The sequence below is a fragment of the Sorex fumeus genome, unplaced genomic scaffold, assembly GCF_029834395.1.
Source record: "Sorex fumeus unplaced genomic scaffold, SorFum_2.1 ptg000034l, whole genome shotgun sequence".
NCBI classification, from domain to species: Eukaryota; Metazoa; Chordata; class Mammalia; order Eulipotyphla; family Soricidae; genus Sorex; species Sorex fumeus.
This window is the reverse complement of record NW_026606091.1, coordinates 9,357,885-9,372,963: the sequence shown is the minus strand read 5'-3', so window position 1 is coordinate 9,372,963 and position 15,079 is coordinate 9,357,885. Positions and strand designations below refer to the sequence as shown.

The 15,079-nt window shown below is 38.4% G+C and overlaps 1 protein-coding gene across 1 annotated transcript in view; it reads right to left on the bottom strand.

Moving 5' to 3' along the window:
* The window catches only part of DENND4C (DENN domain containing 4C), a 107,614-nt gene that overhangs the window by 10,616 nt on the left and 81,919 nt on the right, over window positions 1-15,079 (bottom strand). The window contains exons 23-28 of the mRNA XM_056117098.1: window positions 9,656-10,815; window positions 6,194-6,371; window positions 4,977-5,086; window positions 4,499-4,674; window positions 2,067-2,249; window positions 324-519 (exon numbers count right to left, since the gene is read on the bottom strand). Of these exons, the coding sequence (XP_055973073.1) occupies window positions 324-519; window positions 2,067-2,249; window positions 4,499-4,674; window positions 4,977-5,086; window positions 6,194-6,371; window positions 9,656-10,815 (2,003 nt within the window). The remainder of the gene's footprint in view (window positions 1-323; window positions 520-2,066; window positions 2,250-4,498; window positions 4,675-4,976; window positions 5,087-6,193; window positions 6,372-9,655; window positions 10,816-15,079) is intronic.

The following is a 15,079-nucleotide window of genomic DNA, read 5'->3' as shown; positions in this document are numbered from 1 at the left end:
AACAATTAGTCAATAGAATAAAAAAGGAAAAGAAGGGGAAAATAAAAATTTTAAAAGGAAAGCAAGAATGAAAAAAAATTCTATAAAAGTAAATGAAGGTACACAAAGAGCATGGTCATAAATTGAAAATCACAGATGCTAGATGACAGGTCAAAGGAATTCATTGTATTCTTTCTGCTTATTCTTGTATATATTTGGAATTCTGAAAAGCTGTTAATAAAAAGAAGACCAGTATTTATGTCAATAAGCCTACCTAAAGAATATAAACTAGTTCAATAAATATTTACATGAATATATAGTACTAATATAATGATATTACATACCACAACTTCTTGAAGACTATTGGGAAGACTAACTGTTGAAATGCCATGAAACGGTCGCTGGGCAAAGTCAATATTCTGCAAGGGCCCTCCTACACTGTGACTTCGAGTAAGAGACACATTCCGCTTTGACAAATTATTAGGCGCAGATGAAATTTTCATAGTTTGGACATCTCCACTGATTTTCTTTATTTCATCACTTAAAAACATAAAGAAGAAATACTATGCTCAGACTGAAGAACAACCAAAATCTACAGAGCTGGAATATTTTCTAAAATGAAGTGAATTTTACTTAATCTATTTTAGAGTCAAGTATTTATTGCCTTGTAAGAATAAATTTTCTTCATACACTTTTTATAAACTAGTCAAAAGAAGACAAGAGTGAATGTCTGGTGGGAGGAGGATCTGGCAAATAACAGTTATTATTTTTGAAAGATAAGTGTTTACTCAAGTGCTTTATTCAAACATTTTTTTATTAAATAAATCATCTAGAAGAATACTGCATGCAAATAGTTATGTATTTATCACAAGCATTTAATCTCTATCAGATTACAGTCTACTTAAACATAGAAACTAGATCTTATTTACTTAAAAGTTATTTTTTAATGAATGTTTGGTGTCAAGGATCAACCCCAGATACATGCAAAGCATGTGTTCTGGCACTGAACTATACTGCTGTCTCCAGATCTCATTCACTGTACTTTCAGTGCGTTAAGGATGGGTTTTTTTTTTTTTTTTTTGCTTTTTGGGTCACACCCAGCAATGCTCAGGGGTTACTCCTGGCTCATGCACTCAGGAATTACTCCTGGCGATGCTCGGGGGACCATATGGGATGCTGGGAATTGAACCAGGGTCAGCCATGTTGGCTGCGTGCAAGGCAAATGCCCTACCCGCTGTGCTGTCGCTCCAGCCCCAACATTAAGGATGTTTATGCAGATACAGGCTCTCAATAAATGTTCACAATAAAGATGTCTCTGGAAACTCGCAATGACAACAATAGGGAAAATTATACTGCCAAGAAATCGTGTTTTTTTGCAAAAGGTAAAGGTAAAGGTAAAGGCCCTCCCGTTGTTCATCGATTTGCTCGAACGGGCCCCGTAACGTCTCCATTGGAGACTTTGTTGTTACTGTGTTTGGCATATCGAATACGTCACAGGGAGCTTGCCAAAACATTAAAGGGTTTCAAAAGTGATTCATCATCAATTTTTTTGTTTGTTTGGTCATATCAAGCAGCTGTTTGTTTGGTTTCTGGGCCACATCAAGCAACTCAGGGCGTACTCCTGACTCTGTGCTCATGGATCACAGTCACTCCTGGTGGTCTCCAGGGACGATATGGGGTACCGGGATTGAATCTGGATTGGCAGCATGCAAGGTAAGCATCCTATCTGCTGTACTATTGCTCTGTCCCCTCTTCAACAATTATTTAAACAATATCTGTTGGCAAAAATTGGGGCGGTGGGGAGAGGTTGCACACATATCAAGCAGTGTTCAGGGCCTCCTACTAGCTCTGACTTGGGAATTGCTTTTCACTGAGCTTGGGGCACCAGGCAGATCAAACCTGAGCCTCCTCCGTGCAAAGCATACGTTCAGTCAGATGAGTTCTATTTCTGGCTCAAGATAAAAATTTGTTAAGTGGCAGAACTGATTCCTCCGTGAGTCAGGTTGTTTAAAAGATAGGACATTTTACAATAATAATTTGTATTATTCTGGATAACCTTGTAAAATTAACTCTGTAATCTAGGGTACCTTGATTCAACTGCAGAGCTTGTTTCTTCAGTTATGGTCTGGTTAAATTTTGGGAAATCCATAAAGTTGATCAAGTCAGGTTCTGCTGAACTGGACACAGGCTTATGCTCCAAAGGTTCACTTGCCAATGGGATGCTTCCACTTTGTAAACTATCACCAGAGGTACTTGGTTTCAGGAAAAAGCTAGATAGGAGCAGAAGGAAAAAAATGCTTTAAAAAAATCACACAGTCCTACAAATTTCAACAAGTTTAGAATCATCTTATAGTATAGCAGTGACAATGAATCATACAATTCATATGTAATATATTGCCTACTTCAAACACGCATATACTTCTACTCTCGTTCTTTCTCCTCTCTCTTACTCCCAGACTTTTCAAACGAAAATGTCTTGAGGAGGTTATTATAGTTCAAATGAAGACCTTTTCTGCTTATGAGAAAGATTTTTAAAAAGCTATGATGATAAAATGCACACGGAGTTAAAAAATTAAGAGCAGGGGCTAGAACAACAGTACACTGGGTAGGGTGCTTGCAGCTGATTCAGGTTTAAGCCTTGGCACCCTATTTGGACACCCAAGCACCACCAGGAGTATTCTCTACGCACAGAGCTAGGAGTAACCCTTGAATACCATTGGGTGTGACCCCCCCAAAACAAAACAAAAATTTAATAATCTCTCTCTAAGGAATTATCAGCAAGAATATTTACCAACTGTCATCTATATGTGGATGACAGGATGACAGGATTTTATACATACTTATATATACATACATATAAAACATCTTAAAAAACACTAAGAAACAAATTCAGTAAACTTGCAGGGTCCAAAATCAGTGTGCAAAAATGTGTTGCAGTTTTATACAACAACAACAATAGGAGAAACACTAAGAATAAAATTCCATTTAAAATTCTGTCACTGTCATTGTCCTTCCGTTGTTCATGGATTTGCTAAAGCAGGCACTAGTAACATCTCACAACAAATTGTGAGACTTGTTGTGAGACTTGTTACTGTTTTTGGAATATCGAATACGCCACAGGGAGCTTGCCAGGCTCTGCCATGTGGGCGGGATATTCTCGGTAGCTTGCAGGCTCTCTGAGAGGGGCGGAGGAATTGAATTTGGGTCGGCTGCGTGCAAAGCAGAAGTCCTACCCGCTGTGCTCTCGCTCCATCAATCAAAAATGAATAAAGTACCTGAGAATAAATTTAATGATAGAGGCAAACAAACTGTACAGTAAAAACTATAACACAGAGATGAAAGAAATAAAGATGATACAACAAACTGAAAGATATTCTGTGGTCAGGGGTTCAAAAGGTTAATATTGTTGAAATGTCTGTCTTATTACAGATTCAATGAAATCCCTACCAAAATCCCAAAGCAGGGTTAACAAACAATTCTACAATTTGTATGGTACCAGCAAAGATATCAAATAACAAAATATTTTAACAAAGAATAACAAAAGCAGGACTCACACTCCCTCACTTAAACTTATACTACGAAGCCAAAGTAATCGATAATAGTTCAGTTCTTTAAAGCCAGTCACAGTGATATCTTTTGGATCTGGCTTCAAAGGAAGGGAAACAAAGGCAAGAATATAGCAGACTACATCAAAAGTGAAGGAAACCACAACATGTAAAGACAAGTCAACTGACTAGGAGAAGGTAAATGCATATGTTCCCAAAAATATTAGTAATCAAGATATCTAAAGATATCATACAATCAATAACATTTTCCTTATCAGCCAGGAAGATAGCTCATGGGCTGGTGAACAGGCTTTATGTAACACAGGGTATACTTACTAACAGAAAAGACTCTAATTCACTAGTATTCAGAAAAAGTACTTGAAATACCATTTAACAGAATGGAGTTTTTTGAAAGTGAAAATACAACGAAATGAGAATTTGTAGGCACTGCTACTGGCAATATAGCTTCTTGTGGGAATGTAAACCTGTAAGGCAATTTTTCAGAGATTACTGAAGTCATGCCTGAAAGCGACTCCATGAGGTTACAAAAACTATTTTTAGTGAGACTATTTTTCTGAAAAAAAATTACCTCACATCCCCCTATGGAGTCATTCATTTCACACTATACCTTATCATTGCAGAAATATATATATATAATATATATATATATTTTAATTTGGGGAAGGGTAATACCTGAAGGTGTTCAGGGGCTACTCCCAGTTCAGTACTCAGAATTAATTCCTGACTGGGCTTGGGGAACAAGCAGTGCTAAGGATCAAACTCAGGCCTCCTATGAGCAATGCATGCACTCAGACATTGTGCAAGCTCTCTGGGGCCTATTTTCTATTCATACACTGAAAGTGAAGGAGAGACAGAACAGAGAAGTCTGAAATTTAATATAAACGTTAACTCATCCTCTAGGCATCTTATTTTTTGTGGGCACTAGCTTCTTAAAGGAGCTTTACAATACTAACCTCGCAGAGCCTCTGAGGTCTTTAAATTCTATATTGAGAAGAGGCAAGAAGTTGCTTTTACAGAATGGACAAGTTGTATTCAGATTTGAATCATCTGCCATCCAGCCAGCCATAATCTCTTCATCATAAACTAAAGCTTCACAAGCTCTGCACTGTGAACAACTTGACATCAAAACCTAGAAAAGCAGAAAAGTACAGATACTGAGACCCTCCACAGTGAAAATTAAATCCCAATAGATCACTCTTTTGAGATATTTAATAGATTCTGTTGATTAGATTTGGAACTAATAGTTCAGATACTTTATAAGGAAGTATTACCAGTTTATAGTCTTGATTACATAAACCATTTAGCCAATTCAACCAAATGACTTACGTTAATATTCTTTCAACTTGGTTATTATAGGATTGCTATATGCCATTTTGAAATACAAAGATAATTGCAGCTGCTTTTATCATGGATGGGATATAGAACTTTTACCTCCATGGCGCAATTCTGATAGATGCTAGACATGCTGGTGTTTTGAGAAGAACCATGGTCTGATTTTTCAAAGTCCTGTCCTTTTATGCCTCTTGGAAATGGAACTTCGCCTAGAAAGAAATAAAACATAATAAAGTTTTCTGGAAACGCATACTGAAGAATTTAGGGGAGAAGTGTTCCAAAGTCTACAGTTGATTTTCAAATAGGACAATCATAAAAATGTAAGTATGTAGTAGAAATATATAGCTAAAAAATAACACTAGTTAAGATAAGGAGATGGTTCAAAGAACTGGAGCACATGCTCTGCATGGCCCCTTGAATATCACTGTTGAGTGGTAAGTGCTCACAAGAACTGTGCCAGGAAAGGCCCCCAGCACCACTGGGAGTAACACTGTAGACTGTCCTCCCATTGTTCATCCATTTGCTTGAGCAGGCACCTGTAACGTCTCACAACAAATTGTGAGACTTCTTGTTACTGTTTTTGGCATATCCAATATGTCACGGTAGCTTGCCAGGCTTTTGACGTGCGGGCGAGATACTCTCGGTAGCTTGCCGGGCTCTCCAAGAGGGGCGGAGGAAATCAAACCCGGGTCGGCCACGTTCAAGGCAAATGCCCTACCCGCTGCGCTATCACTCCAGCACCACTGGGAGTAATCCCTCCAAAAACAGTATTAAGTATGGTGAATTGCTCACTACATGATCCTTTCAAACTTTTTAGAACATTTGAATTTTTTGTAATTTTTTTCATAATAAAAGTTGAAAAAATATGAATGGGGTCACAATTTTTCAATCGTGCTATGTGAGCTAATGACCTTAAAAATAAAAAATATAGTGCTAAACTATTTTGATGATATAGTGTAGGGATCTCAACAACTAGTACAAATCTGATTCACCTATCGATTGTGTTAAAAACCAAAACAAAACACAGTCCTAAAGTTTATCTCTAGGGTTTGAATATTTGTATTTATTTTAAAACAAAATCCATGCACAATTTTAATGCACACAATACTCTGAGAAGTAATGATATAATTGCCAAATGTGTACAAAAATAAACTTGAGCGATTATTACAGAATTGTAGATCTTATAAAAGTGGCAGTATTGGTAAGGCCATATTAAATATCCGTTAATCTAGGGATAAAGGACTTATTCTGTCTATAGTTAGAGGAAGGAAAAGGTCTCTACACACAAATTTTAAAAATGAAAGTCTTTCCCTTACCTGTTAAGTAATGCAGTTTTCCTACATCTCCACTGCTGCTGCTACTGCCAAGGCTTGTGTTGCTCTGGTTAAGTTCACTGGGGACCAGTCCTGAAAGACTTGTGTTAGATGACATGTTTTCCCCCAAAATATGGTCTTCAAGGCCAGCAGGGAAGCTGTAATCTCTATTAGTTTCCTCCTTTATAATAGAAAATAATAAAAATACAACAAATTTAAGTAGTACCTTTTCAACAGGAATATGTTCACTCTACCCTTTATTGAGCGATAGCACAGCAGTAGGGCGTTTGCCTTGCACGCAGCCAACATGGCCGACCCGAGTTCGATTCCTCCGCCCCTCTCGGAGAGCCCAGCAAGCTACCGAGAGTATCTCGCCCGCACGCCAGAGCCTGGCAAGCTCCCCGTGAAGTATTCGATATGCCAAACACAGTAACAACAAAGTCTCCAATGGAGACGTTACTGGGCCCGCTCGAGCAAATCGATGAACAACGGGAGGGCCTTTACCTTTTACCTTTACCCTTTATTGAATTAAATTTCTCTCTCTCTCTCTCTCACTCTCTCTCTCTCTCTCTCTCTTTTGCTTTTTGGGTCACACCCGGCGATGCACATGGATTACCCTGGCTCTGCACTCAGGAATTGCTCCTGATGGTGCTCAGGGAACCGTATGGGATGCTGGGAATCAAACCTGGGTTGTCAAGGGCAAGGCAAATGCCCTACCTGCTGTGCTATCACTCCAGTCCCTAAATTTCTTTCTCCTTAAGTTATTCCCATGTTTTTCAAAATTGTATACTCTTTCTTCTGTTATTTAGATTTTCCCCTTCATATTCAAGTAATGACCCAATACTTTAAGATTATGTGTGCCTCTGGTATTTACTAGGGTGAGGGGTATCTCTCAATATTTATTATCATCTAATGAAGAAACTCGAAGAGTTCATTTTCTCCGGTGGAATCAGGGATAGCAGCAGAATTGATAGGAATCAGCCAGCCAGGGCCAGCGAGATGGCACAGAGATTACAGTCCTTGCCTTGTATGTGGGTAACCATAGTTAGAAAAGGTTCCCCGAGCACTGCCAGCACTGGTCTTTGAGCAGAGACAGAATAAGTCCTGAGAAACACCTGGTATGGCCACAAAACAAAAAACTGAAAAAAAAAAAAATTGACAGACAAACTAATCTCACCTCTCCATTAGTTAATTAGGCATTTGACACTGTAGAAATTATTTAACTTCACTAACTTCTAATCATATCAACTAAAAACATGGATATTATGAGGTCATCAAAATAAGGTTAAAGTTCTATGAATTTTGGTTAGCAACATGATTTTGTTTTGTCTCTGGGTTACACCCCCCAGTGCTCAGGGCTTACACCTGGTTCTGTGTTCAGGGATCACTCCGGGGAGCATATGTAGTGAGCACACTGACTCGGGTCATAGCATGCAAAGCAAGCGCCTTACCCACTGTCCTATCCTCTTTGGCTCATTAGCAACATGGTTTTTCAGAAAAGTCACCATTACCACTGAGGAACAAGACATGACTAAAAGTTTCAAACACTGCAGATCTTAGTCAACTAAATAAGACTGCTCATACTTTAGACAGAAAACACTTCAACAACCAATTTCCTTTTAATTTTCTGCTTTAAATATTATATTAATGGTTGTAAAACCAGGTTAAGTGATATAAAATTAAATACAGATACACAGAACAGTATATAAAAACAATCCTGTGGTGTTCAAGGGTTGCTCCAGGAGGAATTTCTAAGTCAAGATGGAACTATGTGATGGCAGGGATTGAACCAGAGTTTGCAGTATGCAAGGCAAAGTGCCGTAACTATCGCTCTGGTCCAACTCTGTAAATTCTTTAAAACAAAGTGCAGTTAACTTATAATACACATCCTTTAATTGTTTACCTGTAGAATTAAATTGTCCCTTCAATGATACACGAGTCTTAAATTATCCTACTTTTCCCCCTGTGTCTATATATCTGACTCAGAACTTTAGCATTATGAAAAGATACTTTGAATGATACATGTTCTAAGGTTTGAAGTACATTTTTCTCTCAGATAAGCATTCTGCCACTATGTCATTTCAAAGAACCTAAATTTTCAAATTTAAGTATCAAAATCCACTTAGATTCTACTTTGCTTTGCCATTTCTGGAAAGCATCCACTAGAATCTCCACCAAGACATTGCTCCCTTCTTTGTTACAATAATGGTGAAAGGCACTGGACACTACAGTCAATCTCCCAGGTTGATTTAAATTTTAACTGTCACTCATAAATTGATAATAATTAATAATCTGCTAAGGTATTTATCCTCACTGAAATCTCAACTATCTCATCTATAAAATGGGGATAAATATAGAGCCAATTCACGAGGCTGCTACGAAAGTTAAATAAGTATGTGTACACATACATTCAGAAATCAAAGCAGATGTGTAACTCACAATAACATAGTACTATAATAAAAGCAGCAAACACTCATAGCTATCTTTACTACTAAAGTCACTGTCGCTGTCCTCCTGTTGTTCATCGATTCGCTCAAGCAGGCCCAGTAACGTCTCCATTGTGAGACTTGTTACTGTGTTTGGCATATCGAATACGTCAGTACCACCCAGATCACATTATTTGAACACAAAGGGGAAATTTCAAATGTTTTACAAAACATATGAGCAAAATTTCTCCATTAAAAAAATTTCTCCAAAAAAAATTATTATTTTTATTGAAAGTTCTAATGAAAACCCTGAAATGCTGCCCTACCAAGAGAACTGTATCTGCCAACTGGGGCATGAGGGCTGGGCATGGCACGTGGATGGTGAAAAGGGACCTAGGTTCAGTGGTAGAGATACTGGCAATCTTGTGGTGGGCATGGTACAGTAGTTTTATAAATCTAAAATAATATTAATACCTTCATAAACCATAATACTTCAATAAAAAGATATAATGTCTAATTTATCTTTATAATACTTTTAAAGGAATAATTTTTGATATATAGTATAAAAGCTATGGATTAAACTGCAGTATGACTTCTATGTATATTATACTGCATAATATATGAGATGAGAAAATATTACTAAAAAATAAAGTTATGCAAATCTAACATGGCATTATTAAACATTAACCATTAGTGTTTTAAAGAAAGTCAATTTAAACTATGGGATCACAGAATGGCACTGTTATTTCTTCATTAATAATTTACTTACATGTATGTTCTAGTTATTTATAGAAGCAGAGTACCATTTTATAATATAAAAACCAGAGACAAAGGGACTACCCAACAAGCTTAGCACAGGTTTTGCATGCAGAGGTCTGGGTTTGATACCTGACACCCTGTGGTTCCTTGAGCACTGTAGGGTATGGCTCAAATATCAAAAAATTAAAATAATGAAAACCACAGTTGTAAGAAATATCTAAACAAATACTACAAACGAACACTCAGAAATCAATTAGGACATACAATAAAGTGTTCCTACCTCATCATCTGAATAGCTGTAGGCAGATGCTACAGCGACCCACATCTTACTGGCGACTGTTGCTGCTTGTTTCATACCAGATTTCAGCACATCCATCTTGGGGCCCGAGAGTATATTATCCAGCTTTAAACCCGTGGTAAAAGAGTTTACCACAGAGCCTAATGAGCCATGTGGTGAAGAACGCACAAGTGCTGACAGAGACCCTGAACGATCCTTGTGAGCGCGCGAGGGAGTGTGCTGCTTAAAACGCCCCGTGAACGTTTTAGACCTGGACACCGAGGGGGAAGGCTTTTCACTTTCAGGACTCTCCTGTGTTGGTGGACCAGGATCTAAAGGTAGACTTGATCTCCTGTCTACAGCTTGCACAAACTCAGCAGTAGGACTAGAATCTCTGTTCTCCTCTCTGTGCAATTCCACACTAGACGGTTTGTTGCCTACAGGGCTCTTTAGCTTCATATAGCTTTCAATTTCATCAGCCAGATTACGTGCAATAACTGGAGAAAATTTATCTTCAGGGTCAGATTTTTCTCCTAAACATTCAGTAGCTAAAAGAGACAAAGGATCTAGTCCAGTCTCAACATCTTCCCTCTCGACAGCTTTAGCAACACCATATAAACTACCTCTCTTATTCGACTGATCTTTGGATTCAGTCTTTAAGTCTATGGACTGATTACTGCTACTATTACTTTGCAGACTGTCATATGTATCCTTTGTCACCGATGTTTTCACTTCACTGTCATCAATAGCAGCCTCAAGAGGCTCTTGGCTTTCCTCCAGCATCTCTAACATGGCAGATCTGTGCTCGGACTCCCATAAGCTTTCCGACACACGAGTCCTGGAATCAGCCAGATGAGAGCTAACACCCTCAAAGCTATGGGTTCTTGCCATATGAAGTGGAGAAGTCTTGGGACACAAGGCTGCTGTGAGGATCTTGGCATCTGCTCCCATCATGATAGCCATTTCACTGGAGTTCAAATCCAAACTACTCTTCTTCAGCAACATTCCTGCTCGACTTTCAGAACTAAAACTACAACTCCTCTCTGGGAAATGTTTTTGTCTTTTTTCTCCCTTATCACCATTCTTCTTGAGATTAGTGACTTCACCAGGCACTACTTCTTCAACTGGATCTTGAGTAGAAAACAGCACATTCGACGTACTAGCTAAAAGGGAAATTATAATATTAAAAACAGATCTTTAGGGCCTGGAGTGATAGTACAGCAGTAGGGTACTTGCCTTGCATGTAGTCAACCCAAGTTTGATCCCCAGAATCCCACATGTCCCTCAAACTCTATAGTCAGGAGTAATTCCTAAATACAAACCCAGGAGTTTTAGGTGTGGCTCAAAATACAAAAAACACCAAAAAGAAAAAAAATGGATCCTTATTTTTCCCATGTAGCACTGTACTCCCCTTGTTCATCGATTTGCTCGAACGGGCACCAGTATTGTCTCCACTGTGAGACTTCTTGTTACTATTTTTGGCATATTGTCATGGGGAGCTTGCCAGGCTGTGCCGTGCGGGTGGGATACTCTCGGTTGCTTGCCAGGCTCTCCGAGGGATGGAGGAATCAAACCTGGGTCGGCCACGTGCAAGGCAAACGCCCTACCTGCTGTGCTATTGCTTCAGCCCATGTATCTCTTATAAAAATGTTTCTTTTGAAAATAATACATACTGAATAGAAGAGACAAAAAAAACTCAAAAAGTATTATGAAGGTATATAGAAAAAAAGTTTTTTTTTAATTTCTAAAAAAACATATTTAACTTTTCCTTCCAAAGATAATTAAAAAAAATGGTGGGGAACACTCAGCTGTGCTCAGGGTTTATTCCTGGCTCTGCACTCAGGGATCACTGCTGATGGTTCTCAGGAGACCATATGGGTTACTAGGGATCAAAATGGAACTGGCAAGCACCCCAACCACTATACTATCCCTCCAGCCACAAAGTTAACATTTTATGTAAAATCTTTCCTCTTATCCTCTATGTATAAGCACACATATTAAGACAAAAAAAAACTGTCTTTTGATCTTCTATCAACAGAAAAATAAATATACATATGGCTTTTTTAAGTCACACCCAGCAATGCTCAGAGGGTACTCCTGGCTCTGCACTCAGGCACTACTCCTGGCAGTGCTTGGGGATTGAACCTGGGAGTACACTTAAACAGAAACATTTTCTTCTATCAAGTCTTCCACATCTCTAACTCAGTATTTGCCCAGGAATGTACTCGACACTGAGAATGAAAGAATTACCTATCTGCAATAGCCAGAAACTTTCGTCCCAATGTAAAATAATTCACTAAGTGGTGTGCTTAGACTAAGCAAATTCTAAACATGACAAAAATCTCAGTAGCTAAAAAAACTTTCAGATACAGTTATTCCTTCAACAAACATCTAAATGTCTACTAGCACCCACTATGCAAGATGCTAGGAACATAATGTTGAGTAGCACAGACATGATACCTGCCCTCTGATAGGTTAGGTTTCTTTAATAAGTAAAATAAAATTATGCCAATTGCTATAGGAACCTGCCCCAGCTTTAGGGAAAGCAACAGTCATCTACTCTGTTTGGTAAGTACCCATAAAAAAACCGCAAACTTCCAAATAGATTTTATTTATTTATTTTTTTGCTTTTTGGGTCACACCCAGCGATGCTCAGGGGTTACTCCTGGCGGTGGTTGGGGGACCATCTGGGGTGCTGGGACTTGAACCTGCCGCGTGCAAGGCAAACGCCCTACCCGCTGTGCTATTGTTCTAGCCCCCCAAATGGATTTTAAGGTCCTATTTTAGTCTTCCAAATTATGGTACCAACTAACAATCATAATCATACCAGTTAATAGCAGCATTTAGCATTTAATCAGAGAAATTAAAGTACACTACTATACAACTTTGAAAATTTTCCTGCATTGAAATGTTTTACCAATATATAAGAAACAGACCTTTGCAAATTTACTAGTCCTCCTAAGATTTCCATCTATTTTTGTTTGTTCGCTTGTTTTTTTTTTGTTTGTTGGGGAGCCACACCCAGTGGTACTCAGAGTTTACTCCTGGCTCTGTGATCAGGGATCACTCCCGATGGGTTTGAGATGGGATGCTGGGATCTGGGCAAATGCCCAACCTGCTTCATTATTGTTTCAGCCCCCATCCAGAAATTTAGTGGTATGTTTTGTTAAACTTTCAAGCAACTCTATTTCATATAGAAGTATAAGCCCCATTACTACACCCTTTTAACTTAGCTAAATAAATTTTCCAAGCTCAAGATGAAAGATGAGTAAAAAAGGAAAAGAAATACCAGTCTTTAGTTCATGTTATTTTTTTTTTTTAAAAAAGAACCATGATAAAGAAGATTCTGCCTTCATTTTTTTCCCTTCTTTTTTTAAAAAGTCTGCTTGGTAGCTATAAAGTATATGTTTTAAGTATACGTAAAATACACTTAAAAAAAACCTTTAGGGACCAGAGTGATAGTGTAGTGGGGAAGTTGTTTGCTTTGCACACAGCTGACCCAGGTTTGATCCCTGGCATCCCATAAGGACCCCTGAGCACCGCCAGGAGTAATTCCTGTGTGCAGGGCCAGAGTAACCCCTGAGCATTGCCAGGTGTGACCTAAAAAGCCAAATATAAATAATTTTTAAAAAATCCCTTTAGTTCCACTTTTTGAGTATAATGCAAAATACATAATAAAATTTATTATTGCAAATACAAGACATATAAGACTAGGAATAAGGAGTATTTCTATAAGAAGCTGAACAGAGACCTACAGAACTGTGCTTATTATGGGCAAGGGTATAGAAGTGGGTGGTATTGGCAGGGGACTCTTAGACAGTGGTGGTGGTAAGTGAACACTCTGGTGGAGAGTATGGTGTTGGAATGTTGTATGCACAAAACCCTATCATCAATATTGTAAACCACAGTACTTCAAGGGGAAAAAAAGGCAGATAAGCCAGGCCAGGAGAGAAAGGGCTAGTGCACACACTTCTGTGTAGAAAGCCTGGTTGATCCTGGGCACCTATGGTTCTCTACACATTACGCTAGGAGTGGGCAGAGAGTACTTCTTTGTGTGGCCTGCCAAGCTAACAAATAAACATATTTGAACAGCAGCCTGTTCACTAAGGTTTTATATAAATTTCTTCATTCTGGGTTTTATTTTTCAGAACTAGAGTAATATATGTGTTAAAACATTTCTGAACTATAAAACTTAACAAATGAACTAGTGACTGCCATAGTTTAAAAAAACAAATCTTCACTGAAAAGAATAATTTTTTAAAAAAATTTTAACAATTTAACTTCTATGGAGTCATACAATGGATACATTAGAGACATTGGAGAAGTGAAGTGTAGCTACTATTAATGAAGGGCCATGGATACAGGCAAATTTCAGACCTCTGAAAATCAGACCTCTAAAGATCATATACTTAAGACATATACTTTATAGGTTAAGTATATAATCATATATATACATATACACATACTTGAGAGACTTACAATGTAATTGGAACTAGTAAATTCAATTCAAGTATTCATATACAACACAACCATTTATTAAAAACTTAATCACAGGGGCCAGAGTGATAGTACAGTTGGTAGGGTACCTGCCTTGCACTTAGCCGACCTGGATTTGATCCCCAGCATCACGTATGCCCTCCCAAGCACCACCAGAAATGACCCCTGAGCTCAGAGCTAAGAGTAAGTCCTGAGCACCACTAGGAGTGACCCAAAAACCAAACAAACAAACAAACAAACAAACAAAAAACCCCAAAACCAAAACCAAAAACCCCAACCCTTAATTCCAAGGGGCCAGTGATGCTGCTTAATGATAGAGTATAAGACTTGTTTTACAGGGGGGATCTGGGTTCAACTCCCAATAAGGCAAACAAAAAACCTCAATCACATATAAGAAATGATTCAGGATACCCGCAATAATTACACCAAAACTGGGGCTGGAGAGATCGTATAGTGGGTGCTCACCTCATGGCAAACCTAGGTTTGATCCCGGAGACCCCCTAAAGTCCCCTGAGCCCCACCAGGAGTTACACTTTGAACAGAGTCAGGAGTAAGCCCTGAACACCACCAGGTGGGTGCCCTTCACCAAAAAAAAAAAAAAAAAGAAAAAAAAAAGAAAAATTAAAAAGGCGGGGGGAGAACCAAAATTAAAAACCCATTAATGTGTCTGTGTAGGGCCTAAGTAATATGAACCTTTTAATCCATTTTTTTCTTCAGTGACAGAAAATTAGTCAGGCTGCCCCATGCTAACCCACTGGAATTCAGTCACATCACTGCCATTATGTTTCTGATAAGGTGAGAAGTACTAAGGTTCTTTCTGCTACAAACTGCAAACAGATTTGACAACAAAACAAGAAGTGTCTTGCATATAACAAATAAGCACACTAAGTACCACTCCCTTAAAAAATTAAGTATCTTTTAAAAACAACT